The 26,031-nt window shown below is 43.4% G+C and overlaps 1 protein-coding gene across 1 annotated transcript in view; it reads right to left on the reverse strand.

Moving 5' to 3' along the window:
- LOC124038455 (ras-related protein Rab-40B-like) overlaps window positions 1-25,735 on the reverse strand; it is a 44,030-nt gene extending 18,295 nt beyond the window's left edge. Inside the window, exon 1 of the mRNA XM_046354360.1 lies at window positions 24,829-25,735. Within this exon, the coding sequence (XP_046210316.1) occupies window positions 24,829-24,970 (142 nt within the window). The 5' untranslated portion in view covers window positions 24,971-25,735. The remainder of the gene's footprint in view (window positions 1-24,828) is intronic.
- Between the last annotated feature and the right edge of the window lie 296 nt (window positions 25,736-26,031).

Here is a 26,031-nt window from a genome sequence, read left to right on the forward strand (position 1 = left end):
TACAGCGCATCAGATGGAAAGTGTAGGCTACTGACACATGCCACTGTCCTTATAAAGTTCACTCTTTTTGACCAGAGTCCTATGGGCCCTGGTAAAAAGAAGTGCCATATAAAGGGAATATGGTTCCATTTGGGTTGCATCCAGTAGCCTAGTACAGTAAGGCTGAATGCTTCAAGTCACTCCTCCCTTTATGTCCATCTGCCAACCTTCATCCCTCCATCTCACCTCTCTGCCATCTGTTACAGACACTGATGGCATGCCAGACCCAGTGCCAGGATAAAGTGACTAAGGGGGGCGTTGAAATCTGTGAGTGTCACAATTTGGGGGGATTCTTACATTGAATTCGGCTTTTCACATGATCACATAACCTATCACATGTGAAATCACGTGCGCCGAATACAACAGGTGTAGACCTCACAGTGAAATGCTTACTTACAGCCTCTAACCAATAGTGCAAAAAAGGTATTAGGTGAACAACAGGTAAGTAAAGAAATAAAAACAACAGTAAAAAAGACAGTGAAAAATAACAGCAGCGAGGCTATAACAGCAGCGAGGCTATAACAGTAGCGAGGCTATAACAGTAGCGAGGCTATAACAGTAGCGAGGCTATAACAGCAGCGAGGCTATAACAGTAGCGAGGCTATAACAGTAGCGAGGCTATAACAGTAGTGAGGCTATATACAGTAGTGAGGCTATATACAGTAGCGAGGCTATATCAGTAGCGAGGCTATAACAGTAGCGAGGCTATAACAGCAGCGAGGCTACAACAGTAGCGAGGCTATATCAGTAGCGAGGCTATAACAGTAGCGAGGCTATAACAGTAGCGAGGCTACATACAGGACCGGTTAGTCTGGCTGATTGAGGTAGTATGTACATGTAGATATGGTGAAAGTGACTATGCATATATGATGAACAGAGAGTAGCAGTAGCGTAAACAAGGGGTTGGTGGGTGGTGGGTGGCGGGACACAATGCAGATAGCAAGGTTAGCCAATGCACGGGGGCACTGGTTTGGTTGGGCCAATTGAGGTAGTATTTACATGAATGTATAGTTAAAGTGACTATGCATATAAGATAAACAGAGAGTAGCAGCAGCGTAAAAGGGGTTGGGGGAGGCACACAATGCAAATAGTCCGGGTAGCCATTTAATTACCTGTTCAGGAGTCTAATGGCTTGGGGGTAAACTGTTGAGTAGCGTTTTGTCCTAGACTTGGCACTCCGGTACCGCTTGACATGCGGTAATAGAGAGAACAGTCTATGACTGGGGTGGCTGGGGTCTTTGACAATTTTCTAGGGCCTTCCTCTGACACCGACTGGTGTAGAGATCCTGGATGGCAGGCAGCTTAGTCCCAGTGATGTACTGGGCCATACGCACTACCCTCGGTAGTGCCTTGCGGTCAGAGGCCGAGCAATTGCTGTACCAGGCAGTGATGCAACCAGTCAGGATGTTCTCGATGTTGCAGCTGTAGAACCTTTTTGAGGATCTGAGGACCCATGCCAAATCTTTTTAGTTTCCTGAGGGGGAATAGGCTTTGTCGTGCCCTCTTCACAACTGTCTTGGTGTGTTTGGACCATTCTAGTTTGTTGGAGATGTGGACACCAAGGAACTTGAAGCTCTTAATCTGCTCCACTATAGCCCTGTCGATGAAAATGGGGGTGTGCTCGGTCCTCCTTTTCCTGTAGTCCACAATCATCTTCTTAGTCTTGGTTACGTTGAGGGATAGGTTGTTATTCTGGTACCACCCGGCCAGGTCTCTGACCTCCTCCCTATAGGCTGTCTCATCGTTGTCGGTGATCAGGCCTACCACTGTTGTGTCGTCTGCAAACTTAATGATGGTGTTGGAGTCGTGCCTGGCCATGCAGTCGTGGGTGAACAGGGAGTACAGGAGGGGACTGCACCCCTGGGGGACTCCAGTGTGGAGGATCAGCGTGGCACACCCTTACCACCTGGGGGAGGCCCGTCCGGAAGTCCATGATCCAGTTGCAGAGTGAGTTGTTTAGTCCCAGGATCCTTAGCTTCGTGATGAGCTTTGAGGGTACTATGGTGTTGAACGCTGAGCTGTAGTCAATGAATAGTAGTCAAATGAAGCAGATGCTAAGCTACAGGACTGCTTTGCTAGCACAGACTGGAATATGTTCCGGGATTCTTCCGATGGCATTGAGAAGTACACCACATCAGTCACTGGCTTCATCAATAAGTGCATCGATGATGTTGTCCCCACAGTGACTGTACGCATATACCCCAACCAGAAGCCATGGATTACAGGCAACATCTGCACTGAGCTAAAGGGTAGAGCTGCCGCTTTCAAGGAGCGGGACTCTAACCTGGAAGCTTATGGCTCACATCTACACCATCAACACCATTATCCCAGAAACCCTAGACCCACTCCAATTTGCATACTGCTCCAACAGATCCACAGATGATGCCATTTCTATTGCACTCCACACTGCCCTTTCCCACCCAGACCCCTCTTTTACGCTGCTGCTACTCTCTGTTTATAATCTATGCATAGTCACTTTAAATCTACCTATATGTACATATTACCTAAATTTCTTCGACTAACCGGTGCCCCCCCCCGCACATTGACTCTGTACCGCTACCCCATGTATATAGCCTTGCTTGTTATTTTACTGCTGCTGTTAAATTATTTGTTACTTTTATTTTCTATTTGTTACTTACATACACTTAGGTTGGAGTCATTAAAACTAATTTTTCAACCACTCCACAAATTTCTTAACAAACTATAGTTTGGCAAGTCTGTTAGGACATCTACTTTGTGCATGACAAGTACTTTTTCCAACAATTCTTTACAGAAAGATTATTTCACTTTTAATTCACTGTATCACAATTCCAGTGGGTCAGAAGCTTACATACACTAAATTGACTGTGCCTTTAAACAGCTTGGAAAATTCCAGAAAATTATGTCATGGCTTTAGAAGCTTCTGATAGGCTAATTGACATAATTTGAGTCAATTGGAGATTGTATCTGTGGATGTATTTCAAGGCCTACCTTCAAACTCAGTGCCTCTTTGCTTGACATCATGGGAAAATCAAAAGAAATCAGCCAAGACCTCAGAAAAACAATTGTAGACCTCCACAAGTCTGGTTAATTCTTGGAGCAATTTCCAAACGCCTGAAGATTTTTTAAATTTGACCTTTATTTAACTAGGCAAGTCAGTTAAGAACACATTCTTATTTTCAATGACGGCCTGGGAACAGTGGGTTAACTGCCTGTTCAGGGGCAGAACGACAGATTTGTACCTTGTCAGCTCGGGGGTTTGAACTCGCAACCTTCCAGTTACTAGTCCAACGCTCTAACCACTAGGCTATGCTGCCGCCCGATACCACGTTCATCTGTACAAACAATAGTACGCAAGTATAAACACCATGGGAGATGTGTTCTGTCTCCTAGAGATGAACGTACTTTGGTGTGAAAAGTGCAAATCAATCCCTGAAGGATGAAGGATGTTCTTGCCTTAAATGCCTTAGATGAGAAGCCCCTGATTGATCGTGCCCACCGGTCACTGTGCCCAAAGCCCCGGGATGGTGAGAGGCCAAGTGACATAATTCTTCGAGTGCACTCTCTCCATGAGAAGATGGAGATTCTCCGACAAGCCCGAAATAGCACTCTGAGCTTTCAAGGACAGAGCTTCTCCATCTACCAGGACTACTCACCCACGGTTTCCAGGCAGCGCGCAGCTTTCGGACAGGCCAAACGATTACTACGGGACCAACCAGGTGTGAAGTATGGACTGCGATTCCTGGCCCGTTTATGGCTATCTCATGATGGTAAAGAGTACACATTTGAGTTTCCGGATGAGGCTATGGCTCACATTCAACGTCACATCAAGAAGTTTTGAACTTGCCCATAGATCAGCAACTGTTGCTTGCAACTGTGGATAGTAAGTAGTCCACCTGTGGTACAATTATGTTTAGTTATAACATACTAGTCTTGTATAGTTGGGGAGTTGGAGAACCCATTCAGGTTTATTTGATGTGGTCTAATGTTTTGATCATCTAGTGTGCTTGCCTTACAAGCATTCAGTCATTTTAATTTCATTAAATTAAGGTTTTATTAACTCCTGTGTTTCTAGGCTGTCTCGTTCAGTTTGTTTACACAGTGTCTCAGTGACTCAAAATATTTTTGGTTATTTGTTTACTGCATCCATTTGCACCGACCCAGTAAACAGTAAATGTTCCAAGGCTACATGTTTTTGGTGGTCTTCACTTCAATTTTAAAAGTTTTGAGCGTCATTTATGCCCAGCATACGTTCAATGTTGCGCACACATAGTTTTTTGGTCTTGGTTGTAAGTTGTCTCAGCGTCAAACTAGACCATTCTTTTTTATTGTCTTATTACGATTTCCTTACTTCAAATTAGGTTTTTGGCTTAGAGCCTTTATACATTTTATTTATTTTCTCTCTCGATGCCTGTATAAGACTGGGATTATAATTACATACATCTACAAGTGGTGCTTTTGTAATTTCGTTTGCACAAGAGATTCACTTTTATTTTTATCTCTTTTTGCTGTTTGATCCACTAACACAAAAATGTGACTTTAAAGAGCGGGACTGTGGGTTTAGGTTTAAGACCGCACTGTCACAGACATACTGTGTAAAGAGAACATGTTCTATTTCGTGGAGCTACTGTCTGGGATGGGTGGAGGAAGGTTGAATTGTTCTAATGTTCTAATGTTGTCATTCTGTCTTTTTAGTTTTTTTTCTGTACTTTTTTATTTGGTGTTTTTGGGCACTCTATGCTCTTATGACAGGGTTGTATAACGTGACTGCACAGGGTGTCCGAAATAATGCGATCAAGTACATTTTGTGGAACATCAAAGGAGTTAACAACCCTGTGAATCGTAAGAGGGTGTTGACACACTTAAAGGGTTTGAATGCAAATGTTGCATTTCTACAAGAGACTCACTTGAGGACTGGTGAGCATTTTAGAATGCGTAGGAACTGGGTTGGTCAAGTGTTCCTCTCTAACTTCATAGTAAATCAAGATATGCTGCCATTTTGGTTGATAAATCTACTCCCTTTGTAGCTTCTGAGGTTATTGCTGATCCTAAGGGACGATACATTATAGTAACCGGTAAACTGTTTTCAACCCCTCTTGTTTTGGCTCGTGTTTATGCTCCCAATTGGGATGACACAAGTTTAATTTCTTCCTTTTTATCTGCTATACCCAATTTAGATTCTCATTTGTTGATTTTAGGGGGGGATTTCAACTGTAAAATGTCCCCAGTTCTTGACAAGTCCTCACGAAGAACTACAGGCCATCTAAATGTGCCCTACTTATTCAATATTTTCTTCATAAATATGCTATGTTTAAGGCCTGGTGTTTCCTACATCCTACAGATAGACAGTATTCCTTTTATTCTCATGTTCATCAAACATGCTCCCGGATTGATTACTTATTTTTGTACAAAAAACTTCTGCCTAACTTTCAGCGGTGTACTTACGAGAGTATTGTTATTTCTGACCATTCACCATTAGTGTTTGAACTAGAGTTTCCCCAGCGACCTCCTATGTGTTATCAATGGTGCCTTAACCTCATTTTACTCTCAGATAAGGAGTTTGTCAATTTAATTTCTTCTGAAATCACCTTATTCCTAGAAACTAATTCAACACCAGGTATGTCCTGCTCTACCATATGGGAGTCTCTCAAAGCATACCTACGTGGCCAAATTATTTCTTATACATCTAACCAAAACAAAGTTTGCTCTCAGCAACTTCTGGACCTGAGCGAATCCATAGCCATATTGGATGAGAAGTATGTTACGGATCCTTCCTCTGATCTACATAAAGAGTGCCACAAATAAGGACCCCGTCACAGTTATACATGAAGAGATCAACGATCAATTCAAACAATTTTACTCTGCGCTATATATCTCTGAATCTCCTCAAGACCATTTACTGATTGATTCCTTCTTTAATGGCTTGAATAAGCCTTCAATTGATACAGACTGCCATTACTGTCTAGAGGAAGAATTTACACCTGAGGAGATTGTAACAGCAGTGTCCGCAATGAAAAGTGGTAAATCACCGGCTCCGGACGGTTTCCAACCAAATTTTACAGGACATTTTCTGGTCTGCTTTGCCCATTCTTGTCTCGATTATTTGCAGAGTGCCTTAATATCTCAAAGCTACTGCTGTCTTTATCAGGCTTAAATTTCATTACTATTAAAGAAAAACAAAGACCCCCTGGAATGTGGATCCTATCGCCCAATCTCGCTTTTAAACTGTGATTACGAAATCCTAGCCAAGTTTTTAGCCATCCGTATGGAAGGCTCGCTGCAACAAGTAATACACTCTGACCAGACTGGCTTTGTGAGAAATAGGCATTTGTTTATCAATATTAGGCGCCTTATGAATATACTGTACTCCCCAGCGTCGGAGGACCCAGAGGTGGTGGTCTCACTTGATGCGGAAAAAGCTTTTGACCGCGTTGAGTGGGATTACCTAACAGCTGCCCTTTATAGATTTGGCTTTGGCCCCAAATTCAATGCGTGGATAAAGATGATTTATTTTTCCCCCATGGCTTCGGTATGGACTAACAACTTGTCCTCTGACTATTCCCCTTGTACCGTGGATCCAGACAGGGTTGTCCACTCTCCCCCTTGTTGTTTGCTTTTTGCACTACGCTCTAATGATGCCATTCAAGGAATAATCAGGATGGGCTTAGAGCAGAAAATCTCGCTATATGCTGACGACCTCCTTTTGTTTATCTCCAACCCTGATACCTCATTGACACGTGCCTTATCTGTTCTTAAAAAGTTTGGATCAATCTCAGGGTACAAGCTGAATCTTGGCAAGAGTGAGCATTTACTGTTAGTAAGGCTGCTTTCAAGTGCTCTTTTACAAGTTTTCAGTGTAGGATTGTCCGGGTTCAATTCACCTACTTGGGAGTTAAAGTGACAAGGAAGTATTCAAATTTGTTTCAGAAAAACTTTGTTGCTCTAGAAGACAGTTTGAAACAATCTTTTACTTTTTGGAATTTGCTACCTCTTTCTCTTATTGGAATAATTAATGTAATTCAAATTAATGTGTTGCCCAAATGTTTATATTTATTTCAATGTTTATCCATTTTTATTCCAAAATATTTTTTTAATTCACTGAATCAAACATTTATGTATTTTATTTGGGATGGCAAGGTACCACGGATTGGTAGAAGACATTTACAGAAGCCTAAGGCATTGGGGGGTTTAGCTCTACCAAATTTTCAGACATACTATTGGGCTGCAAATTTCAGAGTCCTTTTGTACTGGCTGCAGACTGATCCTACTGGCCCGAGACCACTCTGGGTCCAGATGGAGTCTGAATCGTGTAAACCTGCTGTACTTTCTTCTGTGTTGTGCTCGTCTCTCCCAGTGTCCCTAGGAAAAAGGTGTGTCAACCCAATAGTAAAGTAGTTTCTTGAAATGTAAATTTGGTTCCATTTAGCCTTGAGCCTCTGAGGCTTTTCTCTATCAGGCCCAATCAATCAGAACATTTTATTTCCTCCATCTTTGAATTATGGGGCTTTTGCCATCTGGCACTCACTAGGCCTCTCCTCACTAGCCCAATTATCCTTTGATGCATTTGCCTCTTTTGCTCAGCTACAGGAAACGTTCAATCTCCCCCAATCCCACTTTTTCCTCTATCTCCAGACTAGGAACTTTGTCAGAGCCAACACACCTGAATTTCCCCATATGGCTGCGAATACAGCTATAGAGAGCATCTGAGCTGAACAAGCTTCCTCGGGGCGCAATTTCAGATATATATGGAATCATTCAAGACTTACAGAACCCTTCTTTGGTGCCTTTAAAGACTCGATGGGAAAAGGATTTGGGGGAGGAACTTGTGTGTGTGTCCTATGGTGGCGGTGGGCTTATTGAATGGGCAGGCATAAACTACGGACAACAAACATTTTATCGATGGCAATTTGAATTCACAGAGATACCGTGACAAGATCTTGAGGCCCATTATCGTGCCATTTATATGCTGCCATCACATCGTGTTTCAGCATGATAATGCACGGCCCCATGTTGCAAGGATCTGTACACAATTTCTGGAAGCTGAAAATGTCCCAGTTCATCCATGGCCTGCATACTCACCAGACATGCCACCCATTAAGCATATTTGGGATGCTCTGGATCGACACTGTGTTCCAGTTCCCGCCAATATCCAGCAACTTCGCACAGCCATTGAAGACGAGTGGGACAACATTCCACAGGCCATAATCAACAGCCTGATCCATCTTTGCGAAGGTGATGTGACACGCTGCATGAGGCAAATGGTGGTTTTCTGATCCACGCCCCAACCTTTTTGTTAAAGTATCTGTGACCAACGGATGCTGATCTGTATTCCCAGTGAAAAAAAATCAATATATTAGGCCTCAGATATTTATTTATATTGAATGATTTCCTTATATGAACTGTAAGTCTTTAAAATGGTTGCATGTTGCATTTCTTTTTTTGTTCAGTATAGGAGGGTCCAGATGCCTTTTTTGTGATTTCACATGTTTTAGAGAAACTTAAGCCAAACAGCAAATCACTTCCTCATCCTCATTGTGTAGTATGGGGGACCTGAAAAACATGGACAAAGGATCCAAAAACCCCAATACACCCTTTTATAAACAGCAAAGCTCTCAGTATCGTGAGGCAGGTCTTTAAATGCTGTTGACATTAAATTATGTTATTCCGAACTTTATCCGCTGGGTTATATTCCATTTTGTTGCCACTTGAGCGATATCTCTCCGTCCATTTTACAGGTAACTGCAAAAATAAAGGAAACACTTGAGTAATTGAGGGATACAAAGCAGGGGGGGCTTCCACACAGGAAGGTCCAGACACTTGTTGAATCTATGCCAAGATGCATTGAAGCTGTTCTGGCATCTCGTGGTGGCCCAACGCCCTATTGAGACACTATGTATGTTGGTGTTTGCTTTATTTTGTCAGTTACTTGTAGCAGCAGGCTACACGGAAAACAGAACCACTCGAGACTTGAGCAAAAGGGACATTGCAGATAAAGTTCTAAATGACAACTTCATGTGTACAACATCTAAAGCCCTGCATCACTATAATGAGAGCTTTGCCGTTTCTAAAGGGACGTTTTGGGGTGTTTATTGAGATTTTTAAAATGTTTTTCTTTTCAGGGCCCCCATACTACACACCGAGGATGAGGAAGAAATTTTCTGTTTGGGGTAAGTTTCTCAAAACCATGTGAAATTGCAAAAACGTTGTCTGGAGCCTTCTAAAACATGCCATTTATATCCAAAATAGAGATTTGGTTGTAAAAAATAACTTCTCCTTTAGTGCTTGGGGTTAATGTCTTCCTGGATGATCCACTTGCGGCTAAATGTCAGCCTCCTGGCAGAGGCAACCAGGTTTTTGGCTAGAATGTCATGATGCCGTTGACCTTAACAAAGCCCCATAATATAAAAAACCCACCACCATATTTTACTGTAGTTATGAGGTACAGGTAACTACCAAAATAAAGGGAACTCTTCAGTAAATGAAGGATTAAAAGTATATTGAAAGTAGGTACTTCCACACGTGTGGTTCCTGAGTTAATTAAGCAATTACTATCCCCGTTTGCCTCTGCCAAGGAGGCTGACACTTGGCTGCAATTGGATCTTCTAGCAAGACTATAACCCCAAGCATTAGTCAAAATCCACAAAGAAATGGTTAATTGACCACAAAATCAAAAATGTTCAATGACAATCTAGATAGATATCAAGGATCTGGAAAGATTCTGTATGGAGGAAAGGTCTAAGATCCCTCCCACCGTGCTTTCCAATCTCCAATGTTTTTTTGTCTGTAACTAGTTGCTTGACAAAGTACATAAATTTCAGAAGGATAAAAAAAGGCTTTATTACATTTTTGATCCCTGTTGGTGCTTTTACGGTGTTTAGATCAGATGCTGCATACAAGTGTTTTTAATACGTTTGCCAAGGTCAATCTCTCTCTCTCTTTCATTTCTCTCTCTCATTCTTTCGTTCTGTCTGAGTGGGATCAGATACAAAGATGAGTCATCCTCTCCTGGCATCGGCAGCCCCCACAGAACTGCTATACACACACACACACACATACACACACACGCACACACAGTTTGTCAAACATTTCTAAACTCATACAGTTCAAATACACCCTCTTCGACTCATTGGCTTTTCAAACATTCTGTTCTTTTGACCATTAATAGAACCTTCAGTGGTTGTTTTTGAAAACATGGACTCAATTGTAAGAAGTGCTATACAGATGTAGCAAGAATAAAAGCAGAGGGCCATTTAAAACATGAACACCTCATCTTACTATACATTCAGTTAAGAGCAAATTAAAGTCAAAATGGAGAACTGTGTTCCAGACACTGTTCTTCAAAAATAATTATTCACATGTGTGTGTACGCCTGTCTGTCTGTGTCTGTGTGCATGCATGCCTCTTTCCCTGTGTGTGTGTGTGTGTTCTGAACTATTATCAAGTGATTCATGTTGGTTTGGAACTGTTCTGTGGCTTGGGACTGGAATAACAGTTTATGGAAGGATTCCAGAATGTCTGTGGTCACTCCACTGTCTGTGTTCCAACTGTTCCACTGCTTCTGGAGTCTGTGGTCATTCACCTGTGAGCGCTCCAACTCAGGGTGCGTTCGAAAATTCAATCTGGAGTGCCAGAGTGCGCACAGAGTACCCACTGGGCGTTCGTAAATTCAGAGCATGCACTGGACACTCTGGCCGAGGAGTAGGGTTGATCCGAGCGTTCTGACCTCACAACGGCAGTCAAGCACCCAAGCTAACTGGATAACGTTGGCTAGCTTGCTAGCTACTTCCAGACAAAAGAGAGAACACCTCAATCTGACCATTTTACTCGCCCTAGCAGAGCTGGTTAGGCTGTTTTTATGTTATCCAGAGCGTTGGTGACTGTAACTGCGCTACAGGCACAATTTAATTACACTTTTATTGCCAATGTTTACTGACACAGGCCATATTCATGGGTGTTGGGTGTTCGTAAATTCATCAGTTATTCTGCTGCTCTGGCACTCAGATGAGTCCTCTGAAATCGGATTAGATAGCCAGAGTGAATTTACTAACGCACCCTCAGCCATCATCTCTCCCCGACTGCCCGGCAAATGGCACCCTATTCCCTACATAGTTCACTACTTTTGACAAAAGCCCCATGGGCCCTGGATAAAAATAGTACACTACAGACCAACATTATTGCCAACCTTAATTTTTTTATTTCACCTTTATTTAACCAGGTAGGCTAGTTGAGAACAAGTTCTCATTTACAACTGCGACCTGGCCAAGATAAAGCATAGCAGTGTGAACAGACAACAACACAGAGTTACACATGGAGTAAACAATAAACAAGTCAATAACACAGTAGTAAAAAAAGAGTCTATATACATTGTATGCAAAAGGCATGAGGAGGTAGGCGAATAATTACAATTTAGCAGATTAACACTGGAGTGATAATTTATCAGATGATCATGTGCAAGTAGAGAGATACTGGTGTGCAAAAGAGCAGAAAAGTAAATAAATAAAAACAGTATGGGGATGAGGTAGGTAAATTGGGTGGGCTATTTACAGATGGGTGAGCAAAAGATGAGATGAGAAAAAAATAATTGTTTGACAATCAGATGAAAACATCATGTCTGGTTGTGTTTATATCACATTAAAAGGTAGGCTTAAATAACAAATCTTTACTATTAAGCCCAAAGAGGTCCTATTAAATTAATAGGAATTCTATGTATTTCTATGATTAGGTCCAAGGACCACAGTTGGAGAATTCCAGAACTTGGTTGCATCTTGAGGTCAGCAAGTCTCCAAATCTACAATTAGTTGCCACCTCCATGCCAAAAGGCTATTTGGAATGGTTGCCATAAAAGTCTTTATTAAGAACAACCAACACATGTAAACTCCTGGAGTTTGCTAAACGGCATTGGCACTTGGACCGGAACGGGGGTATAGTCATATAAGATGAAAATATAGCTCTTTGGCGACACACTCCAGTGGTGAGTTTGGCCTTGAAAGAAGGATGCATACGCAGAAAATAACCTCATACCTACTGTCAAATATGGTTGTGGATCTTTGATGTTATGGGTCTGTTTTGCTTCCACTGGGCCTTGGGTCCTTGTTAAAGGGATTTTGGCATTTTGGATTTGGTATCCCCAGATTTAGATTAATTTGTGGATACCATAAATATGTATCTGTGTCCAGTATGAAGGACGTTAGAGGTAGTAGCCACAAGTTCACCTGACTCTGGAGAAGTAGATAAATGGCCTCACTGCCAAAAACCTGAAGTCTCCCCTTAAGGTCAACAGCACCATGAACTTTACCAAGTACTATGATATTTTAAACAACGACCTGGTTGCCTCTGCCAGGAGGCTGAAACTTGGCCGCAAGGGGATCTTCCAGCAAGACAATAACCCCAAGCACACATGGAAATCCACTAAGAATTGGTTCATTGATCTCAGTCTCTGGACTTGAATCCCATTTGAAAACCTGTGGTTTTAATTGAAGAGGGCAGTCCATAAGCGCAGACCCAAGGATATCAAGGAAACATCCTGGAAACATCCTGTATGGAGGAAAGATCCCTCTTAATGTGTTCTTCAACCTCATAAAACATTATAAAAAAGCCATATGCCATCCTTGGAAGGGGAGGGTGCACAAAGTATTGAAAACAGGGGTACCAATCATTTTTAACACTTATTACTTGTTACAAACAATATTTTTCTCTGAGCAATTGTATTAGTATAAAAATATATACATACACATTTTTGAGCATACAATATACTGTAGCTCAATATTTATAATTATTAAATACAGTCTTTTTGGCTCTATCTACATCAAGGGTGCCAGTAATTTTGGAGGTGATTGTATGTAGGGGGATCTCTGGCCACGAAGACGGGCTGATCTCTGGCCACGAAGACAGGCTGATCTTTGGCCACGGGGACGGGCTGATCTCTGGCCACGAAGACAGGCTGATCTTTGGCCACGGAGACGGGCTGATCTCTGGCCACGAAGACGGGCTGATCTCTGGCCACGAAGACGGGCTGATCTTTGGCCACGGAGACGGGCTGATCTCAGGCCACGAAGATGGGCTGATCTCTGGCCACGAAGACGGGCTGATCTCAGGCCACGGAGATGGGCTGATCTTTTGCCACGGAGACGGGCTGATCTCTGGCCACGAAGACGGGCTGATCTCTGGCCACGAAGACGGGCTGATCTCTGGCCACGAAGACGGGCTGATCTCTGGCCACGAAGACGGGCTGATCTTTGGCCATGGAGACGGGCTGATCTCAGGCCACGAAGACGTGGTGATCTTTGGCCACGGAGACAGGCTGATCTCAGGCCACGGAGACGGGCTGATCTTTGGCCACGGAGACGGGGTGATCTTTGGCCACGGAGACGGGGTGATCTTTGGCCACGGAGACGGGCTGATCTCAGGCCACGGAGACGGGCTGATCTCTGGCCACGGAGACGGGCTGATCTTTGGCCATGGAGACGGGCTGATCTCAGGCCACGAAGACGTGGTGATCTTTGGCCACGGAGACAGGCTGATCTCAGGCCACGGAGACGGGCTGATCTTTGGCCACGGAGACGGGGTGATCTTTGGCCACGAAGACGGGCTGATCTCTGGCCACGAAGACGGGCTGATCTCTGGCCACGAAGACTGGCTGATCTTTGGCCATGGAGACGGGCTGATCTCAGGCCACGAAGACGTGGTGATCTTTGGCCACGGAGACAGGCTTATCTCAGGCCACGGAGACGGGCTGATCTTTGGCCACGGAGACGGGGTGATCTTTGGCCACGGAGACGGGCTGATCTCAGGCCACGGAGACGGGCTGATCTCTGGCCACGGAGACGGGCTGATCTCTGGCCACGGAGACGGGCTGATCTCTGGCCACGGAGACGGGCTGATCTTTGGCCACGGAGACGGGCTGATCTCAGGCCACGGAGACGTGGTGATCTCTGGCCACGGAGACGTGGTGATCTCTGGCCACGGAGACGTGGTGATCTCTGGCCACGGAGACCGGCTGATCTCTGGCCACGGAGACGGGCTGATCTCTGGCCACGGAGACGGGCTGATCTCTGGCCACGGAGACGGGCTGATCTTTGGCCACGGAGACGGGCTGATCTTTGGCCACGGAGACTGGCTGATCTCTGGCCACGGAGACGTGGTGATCTTTGGCCACGGAGACGGGCTGATCTCTGGCCACAGAGACGGGCTGATCTTTGGCCACGGAGACGTGGTGATCTTTGGCCACGGAGACGGGCTGATCTCAGGCCACGGAGACGGGCTGATCTTTGGCCACGGAGACGGGCTGATCTTTGGCCACGGAGACGGGCTGATCTTTGGCCACGGAGACTGGCTGATCTTTGGCCACGGAGACTGGCTGATCTCTGGCTACGGAGACTGGCTAATCTCTGGCTACGGAGACTGGCTAATCTCTGGCTACGGAGACTGGCTGATTTCAGGCCACGGAGTCTGGCTGATCTCTGGCTACGGAGACTGGCTGATCTCTGGCTACAGAGACTGGCTAATCTGGCTACGAGACTGGCTGATCTCTGGCTACAGAGACTGGCTGATCTCTGGCCACGGAGACGGGCTGATCACAGACGGGCTTCCACTCTCTCCTTCTATTTCCTCCTATTAGTAGAGCTGACCCAGAAAACTGAGATGCGTCTTGGATCCTGTTGATTCCACATTTAGTAGCCTAACATCAACAGCAATTATTGGCAAGAGTGCAGAAGGGGAAACACTGTTAGCATCCCAAATGGCACCCTATTCCCTATACAGTGCACTATTTTGTCCAGAGGCCAGTCAAAAGTAGTGCACTATAAAGGGAAAAGGGTGCCATTTGGGAAGCAGCTTTGTTTCATGCTGCTGAAAACAAGCCAAACCAGCCTGGAGGTGGAGGAAACTGTGGCTCTTATATAAACACACATCAGATTCATCATGTCCTGTGATACTAAAGAAAAACACAGCAAGGCCACAGAGAACAAACCATGTCAGGGCAACCAGGATAAATTATAGTGTACAAACATCCAACAGATATCAATGGTCGAGCAAGAGAATACCCACACACCCTTCAGCTTGTGGATATTGTCCTCTATGTATAAAATTCAACCTGCAACCCAGGAAAAGTCAGACAGAACTTTTTGTTTACAATCCTAAAGTAGCAATGTAGAGATCTCAAAATATTTATGGAAAACATTTCTTAATTGGTAAAATATAGAAAATGAAATTCCTCAGAGAGAGCTTACCATGCCTCCCTAATTGTATTATCCAGAAGATCATTAATTAGATAACTTCCACTGTATAATCATATAAATGTTGGTTTCTATTACACATTCTCAATGAGGGATTGTATAAAGGAGTGCAATAACAGTCAGAGTATGAACACATACATACTACCACACATACAGTTTAAGTCGGGAGTTTACATACACTTAGGTTGAAGTCATTAAAACTAATTTTTCAACCATTCCACAATTTCTTATTAATTAACAAACGATAGTTTTGGCAAGTCGGTTAGGACATCTACTTTGTGCATGACACAAGTCATTTTTAAAACAATTGTTTGCAGACAGATTATTTCACTTATAATTCACTGTACCACAATTCCAGTGGGTCAGAGGTTTACATACACTAAGTTGACTGTGCCTTTAAACAGCTTGGAAAATTCCAAAAAATTATGTCATGGCTTTAGAAGCTTCTGATTGACTAAGCTTCTGATTGGCTAATTGACATCATTTGAGTCAATTGGAGGTGGATGTAGTTCAAGGCCTACCTTCAAACTCAGTGCCTCTTTACTTGACATCATGGGAAAATTTAAAAATCAGCCACAGACTTCCACAAGACTGGTTCATCCTTGGGAGCAATTTCCAAACGCCTGAAGGTACCATGTTCATCTGTATAAACAATAGTACGCAAGTATAAACACCATGGGACCATACAGCCGTCATACCGCTCAGGAAAGAGACGCCTTCTGTCTCCTAGAGATGATTGTACTTTGGTGAGAAAAGTGCAAATCAATTCCAGAACAGCAAAGGCCTTGTGAAGATGCTACAGGAAACAACAGTATCTATATCCACAGTAAAACGAGTCCTATATCGACATAACCTGAAAGGCCACTCAGCAAGGAAGAAGCCACTGCTCCAAAAAAAAAAAAAAAAAAGCCAGACTACTGTTTGCAACTGCACATGGGGACAAAGATCTTACTTTTTGGAGAAATGTCCTCTGGTCTGATGAAACAAAATAGAACCGTTTGGCCATAATGGCCATCATTATGTTTGGAAGAAAAAGGGGGAGGCTTGCAAGCTGAAGACCACCATCCCAACCGTGAAGCACGGGGGTGGCAGCATCATGTTGTGTGGGTGCTTTGCTGCAGGAGGGACTGGTCCACTTCACAAAATAGATGGTATTATGTGAAAGGAATTTGATGTGGATATATTGAAGCAACATCTCAAGACATCAGTCAGCAAGTTAAAGCTTGGTCACAAATGGGTCTTCAAAATGGACAATGACCCCAAGCATACTTACAAAGTTGTGGAAAAATGGTTTAAGGACAACAAAGTCAAGGTATTGGAGTGGCCATCACAAAGCCATGACCTCAATCCCATAGAAAATTTGTGGGCAGAACTGAAAAAGCGTGTGCGATCAAGGAGGCCTACAAACCGGACTCAGTTACACCAGCTCTGTCAGGAGGAATGGGCCAAAATTCACTCAACTTATGGTAGGCAGCTTGTTGAAGGCTACCTGAAACGTTTGACCCAAGTGAAACAATTTAAAGGCAATGCTACCAAATACTAATTGAGTGTATGTAAACTTCTGACCCACTGGGAATGGAAAGAAATCAAATCTGATATAAATCATTAAATAAATCAGAAACCATGGGAGTTTTTTGAGCAAGAATAAAGCCGACATTTGAGTAATAAGACATGTATAAGCAACAGATACCATTAATAAGAAGGGGCTGGAAGCGTCTTATATGGTGACTTGCCGGGTGGCTCGGACAGGCAAGCACCATACTATTGTGGAGGTTCTTAATTCTTCCTGCTGCAGCGCATATGGCTGGGACAATGCTGGGGAAAAAGGCCAAAAAACTATACAGACAATGTCTTCATCAAACAACACTATTTCACAATACATCAGTGACATGGCAGGAGATGTTTTGAAACAATTACTGCTTCGCATACAAGCCAGTGAATTCTATGTGTTACAGCTGGATGTGTCAACAGACGTAGCGTTACATATGTCCGTTACATTTATGGAGGGTCAATTAAGGAAGACATCGTAAACTACTGGAAACCAGGACACCAGGAGAGGATATTTTTGAAGTATTGGACAGCTTTGTGACATCAAATGGACTTTGGTAGTCAAGATGTGTTGGTATCTGTACTGATGGTGCAAAAGCCATGACAGGGAGACATTGTGGAGTAGTAATGCGCATGCAAGCAGTTGCTCCCTACGCCACTTGGGTACACTGCAGCATTGAGAGGCTCTTGCTGCCAAGGAAATGCCTGACAGCTTGAAAGACGTTTTGGACACGATAGTGAAAATGGTTAACTTTGTTAAAGCAAGGCCCCTGAACTCTCGTGTATTTTCTGCATTATGCAATGATATGGGCAGCGACCATGTAACGCTTTTACAACATACAGAAGTGCGCTGGTTATCAAGGGGCAAAGTATTGGCACGTTTTTTAAAATTGAGAGACGAGCTTAAAGTTTTCTTTAATGACCATAATTTTCACTTTGTTTGACAGCTTGCATGATGACACGCCTATCTGCGTGATCTGAATCTAGGATTACAGGGACTCTCCACAACTATATTCAATGTGCGGGACAAAATTGAGGCTATGATTAAGAAGTTGGAGCTCTTTTCTGTCTGCATTAACAAGGACAACACACAGGTCTTTCCATCATTGTATGATTTTTTGTGTGCAAATTAATTCAAGCTTACGGACAATGTCAAATGTGATATAGTAAAGCACCTGATTGAGTTGGGTGCGCAATTACACAGGTACTTTCCCGAAACGGACGACACAAACAACTGGATTCGTTATCCCTTTCATGCCCTGCCTCCAGTCCACCTACCGATATCTGAACATTTTTGGAAAGGGCTGCGCTCAGTAGTATCCTGCCTTGGCATATTGCGCTGTTAAGACACTGATGCCCTTTGCAACCACCTACCTATGTGAGCGTGGATTCTGTATGTAAACTTCCGACTTCAACTGTAAATAAAGGTTCAAATTGGAAGAAAAAGTCAAACCTGTGGTGAGTTATTCACAATTTTTTATGAACATATAAGGTTTTATATGTAAGATGGCTAAATAAAGAGCTACATTATTGATTATTATTATATTATTATTTGTGCCCTGGTCCTATAAGAGCTCTTTGTCACTTCCCACGAGCCGGGTTGTGACAAAAACACACACTCATTCTTATGTTTAACAAATGTATCGTATAGTGTGTGTGCAGCAGGCTTACAATGATGGCAAAAAACAACATTTGAGAGTGCGCTGACCCTGGTGCTAGAGATGTTATGCAGCTGGAGGTTGAATGTTTGAAGGGATACGGGACTATAAAAAGTTTGGGAACCACTGCCCTAGATGATGACGCTTGGCATTGTTGTAATTAGAACATTAGGAAAAAACACTAACAGAGAAAATAAGGTAATTAACAGTTAACTAAGATCCTCTGAGGAAAACGGGGCTGCATCCCAAATAGCTCCCTATCCCCAATATAGTCCACTACTTTTGACCAGGACCCATAGGGAATAGGGTGCCATTTGGGACGTCAGTCTGACTGCCTTTTATACAGCTCCCTCTAGGAATCAGTCAAACAAACATCAGTTAGATAAACAAACACTGATGTCTTGCATTTATAGCCTATAACACTTTCCCTGAATCACAAAAGTACTTCACATTGAATGCTGGGAACTCCCTCTCAGAGGTGTGTTAATAGGGTGAAACTTTCCAGACCTGGGTTCAAATACTATTTAAAATGAATGAATTATTTTCCCATACATTCCGAAGTAAGTATTCAGATAGCCTACATTTGAAAATGTATTTGGAAATACTATAGTAATACACTTGGAAAGTATTTGAAAATACTCAAACACACTTCCATACATTTAACCATTTAACTATTATTATTTAACTATTAACTGTTATTTGGAAATAGTATTTGAAATATGTAATATGTATTTGAAATATGTATTTGAAAAGACTTTCAAATACAATTTGGAAGACATACAATTAGGAAGGCTATTTTTTTTAAATGCAAATACCCATTCAAATACTCAAATAAAACTACTTGTTTTGGGCTGTGAATTTGAAAATACTCAAATACACAGAAAAAAGTATTTTAAATAACACATCCTCAAATACACCTGTATTTGAACCCAGGTGTTACACTTTCTGACGGTTGCAGAGCAGAAAAAAACACTACATAGAAAAAAAGACTGCCTGTGTTCCAAATGGTCTCTCACCATCTCCCCATTCCTCTGCCTCTCTTTCATTGTCTCTCTCACTCAGACACCTTAACTGGAGTCAGTGCTGGATCAAACAGTTGACGAGGTGACTCGCACACCATTTATTACTGAACACTGAGCAGTCGTCATATCAACATATTTCAACACTCACTTACCTACTCTCATTCCATTGGATGAGACACTAAACCCGAAGTCCAAACGTTTATTTACAGGCACTGGCCCAGACTGTCTTAAGTCAGTGAATAGGCCCTGATATCAAGACAATGGCCACTATAGGACCCATAGGGCGCTGGTCAAAACGGGGCCCATAGGGCGCTGGTAAAACGGGGCCCATAGGGCTCTGGTTTTTCCCTACGTATTTATTTGAACAGTGAAGCTAAACTGTAGAGGTGCGTGGGTAAAATCACTGGGGAAGACAAGCCAGGGAAAAAGCCATATTGCAACCTACTGTATATTTTGTGATAATTGCATTGTTTGCTCTATAACCTGTTAGTTCATATGCCTTGCCCCCATGATATATAGGCCTAGAGATCAAGACAATAAGAAGACAGTGGTAGAATAAATTCAATCACACCTTTGTTTCATCACAAAACCGGAGAGCAACCTCTGTTAGGTGAAGTCCACAAAACATATTGCATGTAACAAACAGTTACATGACCTACAACATCGTCAAGCAAGTTTTCGGACTACAAACAACTATTGATTTAGAACACCAGAGATGTACTGCACATCGCAAAGAAAACAGGAGCTGCCTCCACTATTCCAGCACCATTTCAACTTCAACATCATCAAATCACCTCTGCCCACTGCACTGAGGCTAGGTAACACGGTCACCACCGATAAATCCATGATAATAGATCATTTCAACAAGCATTTCTCAACGGCTGGCCATACCTTCCTCCTGGCTACCTCGACCAACATCCCCCCCCCGCAGCTACTCGCCCAAGCCTCTCCAGGTTCTCCTTTACCCAAATCCAGATAGCAGATGTTCTGAAAAGGCTGCAAAACCTGGACCCGTACAAATCAGCTGGGCTTGACAATCTGGACCCTCTATTTCTGAAACTATCTGCCGCCATTGTCGCAACCCCTATTACCAGCCTGTTCAACCTCTCTTTCATATCGTCTGAGATCCCCAAGGACTGGAAAGCTGCCGCAGTCATCCCCCTCTTCAAAGGGGGAGACACCCTGGACCCAAACTGTTACAGACCTATATCCATCCTGCCCTGCCTATCTAAGGTCTTCGAAAGCCAAGTCAACAAACAGGTCACTGACCATCTCGAATCCCACCGTACCTTCTCCGCTGTGCAATCTGGTTTCCGAGCCGGTCACGGGTGCACCTCAGCCAAGCTCAAGGTACTAAACGATATCATAACCGCCATCGATAAAAGACAGTACTGTGCAGCGGTCTTCATCGACCTTGCCAAGGCTTTCGACTCGGTCAATCACCATATTCTTATCGGCAGACTCAGTAGCCTCGGTTTTTCGGATGACTGCCTTGCCTGGTTCACCAATTACTTTGCAGACAGAGTTCAGTGTGTCAAATCGGAGGGCATGCTTTCCGGTTCTCTGGAAGTCTCTATGGGGGCGTCACAGGGTTCAATCCTCGGGCCGACTTTTTTTTCTGTATATATCAATGATGTTGCTCTTGCTGCGGGCGATTCCCTGATCCACCTCTACGCAGACGACACCATTCTATATACTTCCGGCCCGTCCTTGGACACTGTGCTATCTAACCTCCAAACGAGCTTCAATGCCATACAACACTCCTTCCGTGGCCTCCAACTGCTCTTAAACGCTAGTAAAACCAAATGCATGCTTTTCAACCGTTCGCTGCCTGCACCCGCACGCCTGACCAGCATCACCACCCTGGATGGTTCCAACCTTGAATATGTGGACATCTATAAGTACCCAGGTGTCTGGCTAGACTGTAAACTCTCCTTCCAGACTCATATCAAACATCTCCAATCGAAAATCAAATCAAGAGTCGGCATTCTATTCCGCAACAAAGCCTCCTTCACTCACGCCGCCAAACTTACCCTAGTAAAACTGACTATCCTACCGATCCTCGACTTCGGCGATGTCATCTACAAAATTGCTTCCAACACTCTACTCAGCAAACTGGATGCAGTTTATCACAGTGCCATCCGTTTTGTCACTAAAGCACCTTATACCACCCACCACTGCGACTTGTACGCTCAAGTCGGCTGGCCCTCGCTACATATTCGTCGCCAGACCCACTGGCTCCAGGTCATCTACAAGTCCATGCTGGGTAAAGCTCCGCCTTATCTCAGCTCACTGGTCACGATGGCAACACCCATCCGTAGCACGCGCTCCAGCAGGTGTATCTCACTGATCATCCCTAAAGCCAACACCTCATTTGGCCGCCTTTCGTTCCAGTTCTCTGCTGCGTCTGACTGGAACGAATTGCAAAAATCGCTGAAGTTGGAGACTTTTATCTCCCTCACCAACTTCAAACATCTGCTATCTGAGCAGCTAACCGATCGCTGCAGCTGTACATAGTCTATCGGCAAATAGCCCACCCATTTTTACCCACCTCATCCCCATACTGTTTTTATTTATTCACTTTTCTGCTCTTTTGCACACCAATATCTCTACCTGTACATGACCATCTGATCATATATCACTCCAGTGTTAATCTGCAAAATTGTAATTATTCGCCTACCTCATGCCTTTTGCACACAATGTATATAGACTCCCCTTTTTTTCCTACTGTGTTATTGACTTGTTAATTGTTTACTCCATGTGTAACTCTGTGTTGTCTGCTCACACTGCTATGCTTTATCTTGGCCAGGTCACAGTTGCAAATGAGAACTTGTTCTCAACTAGCCTACCTGGTTAAATAAAGGTGAAAAAAAATACAGTGACAACTAAAAGATTCCAAAAACCATTTAGTCCAATCAACCTAGGCTAAATAAGTAGAAAAACATGTTTACCCTCCCTACTTGTTGGAAACGCCAATGCCATCCTCCACTTTTTCCATGTTGCCAAAACGGTCTATGACTCCGTCATACAGTACACACTTAGTTTTTGTTGTCCTAAGCTACCTGGCTAAAATGCTTGCTCTCTAGCCTAACTTCCTTTCATGGGCAATGATTAGCCAGCTAGTTAACATTAGCTTACTATATCTAGCTACATATTGAACTTCCATCCTATGAATTTATGGTTGGATCAGAAACACCGTTATAATCATTGGCCAGTACAGAGAATTAAGTAAAACCACAAGTCCAAATCCCTATCTCCGTCCATGGCTAAATTAGGAAAGGGCCAATTTTAGCAAGCTTAGCTAGCCACTGGAGGACATTTTTCTGTCAATGACATTTGGCTTTTGATGTGATGTGATTGGTGTGAAGCCAAGTCCAAACTGGCTTCTCTTGACACTTTTTTTGGTGTGACGGGACCATTCACAGTTGAACTCACTCAGTTTAGCTCAACGCTGATGGGCTATTATTTTATTTAAAAAATGTTCAAGGGAGGCTGGCTTCCCTTGCATTCAATGCTCCAGGCGGCAGCAAAATCGTACTCTTTTTGATCAAACAGCATCAGGTAGATGGGCTACACATACAAAGACAGAGGGGCGCTGTTTCACTTGCCTGGATACTTTCTCCTGGGAGATACATTCAGCCTCTTGCGAATAGAAGGAACATTATGAAAGACAGAGACGAAAGTTAAATAATCTTGTTATGTTTTTTTCTTGGTCCTCTTTTTGGGGAAGCCTGACTTCCCTTGGCATCCATGAATACATGTCACTGAAGCTACATATTTTAATGTGGCTCTATACTCCAGTATTATAGATTTGAGATCAAATGTTTCATATGAGGTGATAGTACAGAATGTCACCTTTTATTTGAGGGTATTTTCATACATATATATTTTACCGTTTTACTTTATGTATCTAGTCCCCCCATTTGAAGGTGTATTAAAGCAGTAAAGTTTAGTATTTAGTCCCATATTCCTAACACACCATGACGACATCAAGCTTGTGACTCTACAAACTTGTTGGCTGCATTTGCCATTTGTTTAGGTTGTTTCGGATTATGATGCGTAGAAATGAATGGTAAATAATTGAGTGTGTCATTTTGCAACTGCACTGTTATTGTGCTGATGTTGCTTCTAGAGGCAGTTTGGAACTCTGTAGTAAATGTTGCAATCGAGGACAGATTTACGCGCTATGCGCTTCAGCACTTGGCAGTCCCGTTCTGTGAGCATGTGTGGCCTACCACTTCGCGGCTGAGCCGTTGTTGCTCCTAGACGTTTCTACTTCAAAATAACAGCACTTACAGTTGACCGGGGCAGCTCTAGCAGGGAAGAAATTTGACAAACTGACTTGTTGGAAAGGTGGCGTCCTATAACGTTGCCACATTGAACGTTTCTGAGCTCTTCAGTATGGGCCATTCTACTGCCAATGTTTGTCTATGGAGATTGCATGGCGGTGTGCTCAATTTTATACACCTGTCAACAACGGGTGTAGCTGAAATAGGTGAATCCACTAATTTGAAGGGGTGTCCACATGCTTTTGTATATGTTGTGGTACATATGCCCAAGCTGTTATTACACTCCTTTTATGTGGAACTGCACCAAAAAAACTAATTTCAAACGCATAAGTATCCTTACACCTCTGAAGACTCTAGCCTCTTCCATGCCGGTCATTATTTCTGAACACTCAAAAACTTGTTTCTCCACCGACAGTTGGATAAGGGGAACGATGGAGTGTTAACACTTGATGGAGACTAGAGATCCTGACTGCCAATGTGTCCACCCTGAGACATGCCATTACGTTAATATCCCCAGTAATAAAACACCTATGATTTTTTTTCCTAGAGAAGAGGTGAATGTCAAGCTCTGACACTGGTGGGTGACATCTAAATCCATATGTCCAGTCACACATGATGATCATCCACAATATGGTCCTAAAGGCACCATATACCCTAAATAGGGCACTGGTCTGAAGTAGTGCACTATCGGGTGCCAATTGGGATGCAAACTTACTCTCAGATGTCCAAGATGACATGTCCAGTCTTGGTATTGGTCCACTAATCCTAAATATAACCCTTTAAACCTAAAGAATGTGCACTGGCTAGCTAAAGCATGACGACCACAACACTTTTCGGGGCTCTAATGACACGGACCATCCAGAACAAGCTGTGCATAAAACGTACTGTGTGTGACCACTTGTTTGTTGTGCAATAAAAACATTGAAACAAGTTCTATATTATCTAGTCCTGGTGATTATAACATGTAATCTTCAATATTTTCTATAAATACATGTTTGAAATGAAAATATGTAATTTGTTTGTTTATAGTTCTGGCTGCCGTTGTATACTGGACACTCACCCATGTTGTAGCCATACGGAGACTCGCTGGCTCCGTCCTGGAGGCTCGCCAGTATCTCCCCCTTTCCCACATCGCTGTCTCCCACCAGGAGAAACTTAAGCAGAAAATCGTAAGCCTTGACGGGGCTGGTTCTGTGGTTCATCCTCGCGGTGAAGAATGATTATGTTCCATCATGGAACAACTTGTACAAGATTGTTCAATCACTTTTATTTCTCTTCCAACTCAAGATTTGAGCTGTGTGACGCACGTATTAAAGTAGCAAAGAAGCGAGTCAAGTTCAATCTGGTGTTCTTTGACAGTTTATCCAGTGGATGGCCTTATATTATCAGTCATAATTCATATCTGGGAACTCTATCCATTTATATCCATTTAGAATAAATGCATCAAACACAGATTTGAAGTCTCCTAAAATAGGAATTTGAATGAAAGCTATAAATGTCAACTTTGCCAACGAAAGTGACAACACAATGTAACATAAACAAATATACAAATTAGCCTACATCTACAGTGTGTTCCACTGTAACATCAAAGCTTGCCGCTCACGCCGAACCTGTCCCAGTGTTCAAATCGTCATTCCACAAATCCTCCATTCCCGCTACCGTGCCTTGAAAGTACCATACGTACCATACCAAGTACCATACTTGTTATAACGCTGTATTGTACCGCCAGCCAGCCACACTGTTCCGCAGCTCTCTCTGATCTCTGTCGTTTCCTGTCCCCAGTAGCGGCAGAGTCTCGAGTTTTACACGGTTATGGTTGGCTCATCCACCGGGTTGCTAGGGCAGTCTTGAGTCGGTAGTAGGCTAGTCGCTGCAAACGTCTGTCAAAATCCCCATATAGGCCTACCCATTTGATTCAATAGGGGGTGTGGTTACCAATGGTAGCCAAGTTTTGTGCGGTTTGAGCTGGAATCCACCCTACCACTGATTTGAGATCAGTGTTCGTGATTTTAATCCCGTAGGAAGGGATAGGATGACGGCTGGTTGAACTGATTACGGGTCAGTGTTTGTCCGCAGCAGCCTCTGGTTTAGCAACAGCCAGCATGGCTCGGTTTGTGTTTGTTGTTGTTTTGGCTGGGCACGATTTCTGATTTCTGACGTAGCGCAGAACACCTCGGAGGATTTAGGGACATTAGGCTATTCTATTCAGACAACAATGGCGCAGTCAGCCACGCTCCAAAACAACAGCACATAACAGAGAAAA

The sequence above is a fragment of the Oncorhynchus gorbuscha genome, linkage group LG06 (assembly GCF_021184085.1).
Source record: "Oncorhynchus gorbuscha isolate QuinsamMale2020 ecotype Even-year linkage group LG06, OgorEven_v1.0, whole genome shotgun sequence".
Classification (NCBI taxonomy): Eukaryota; Metazoa; Chordata; class Actinopteri; order Salmoniformes; family Salmonidae; genus Oncorhynchus; species Oncorhynchus gorbuscha.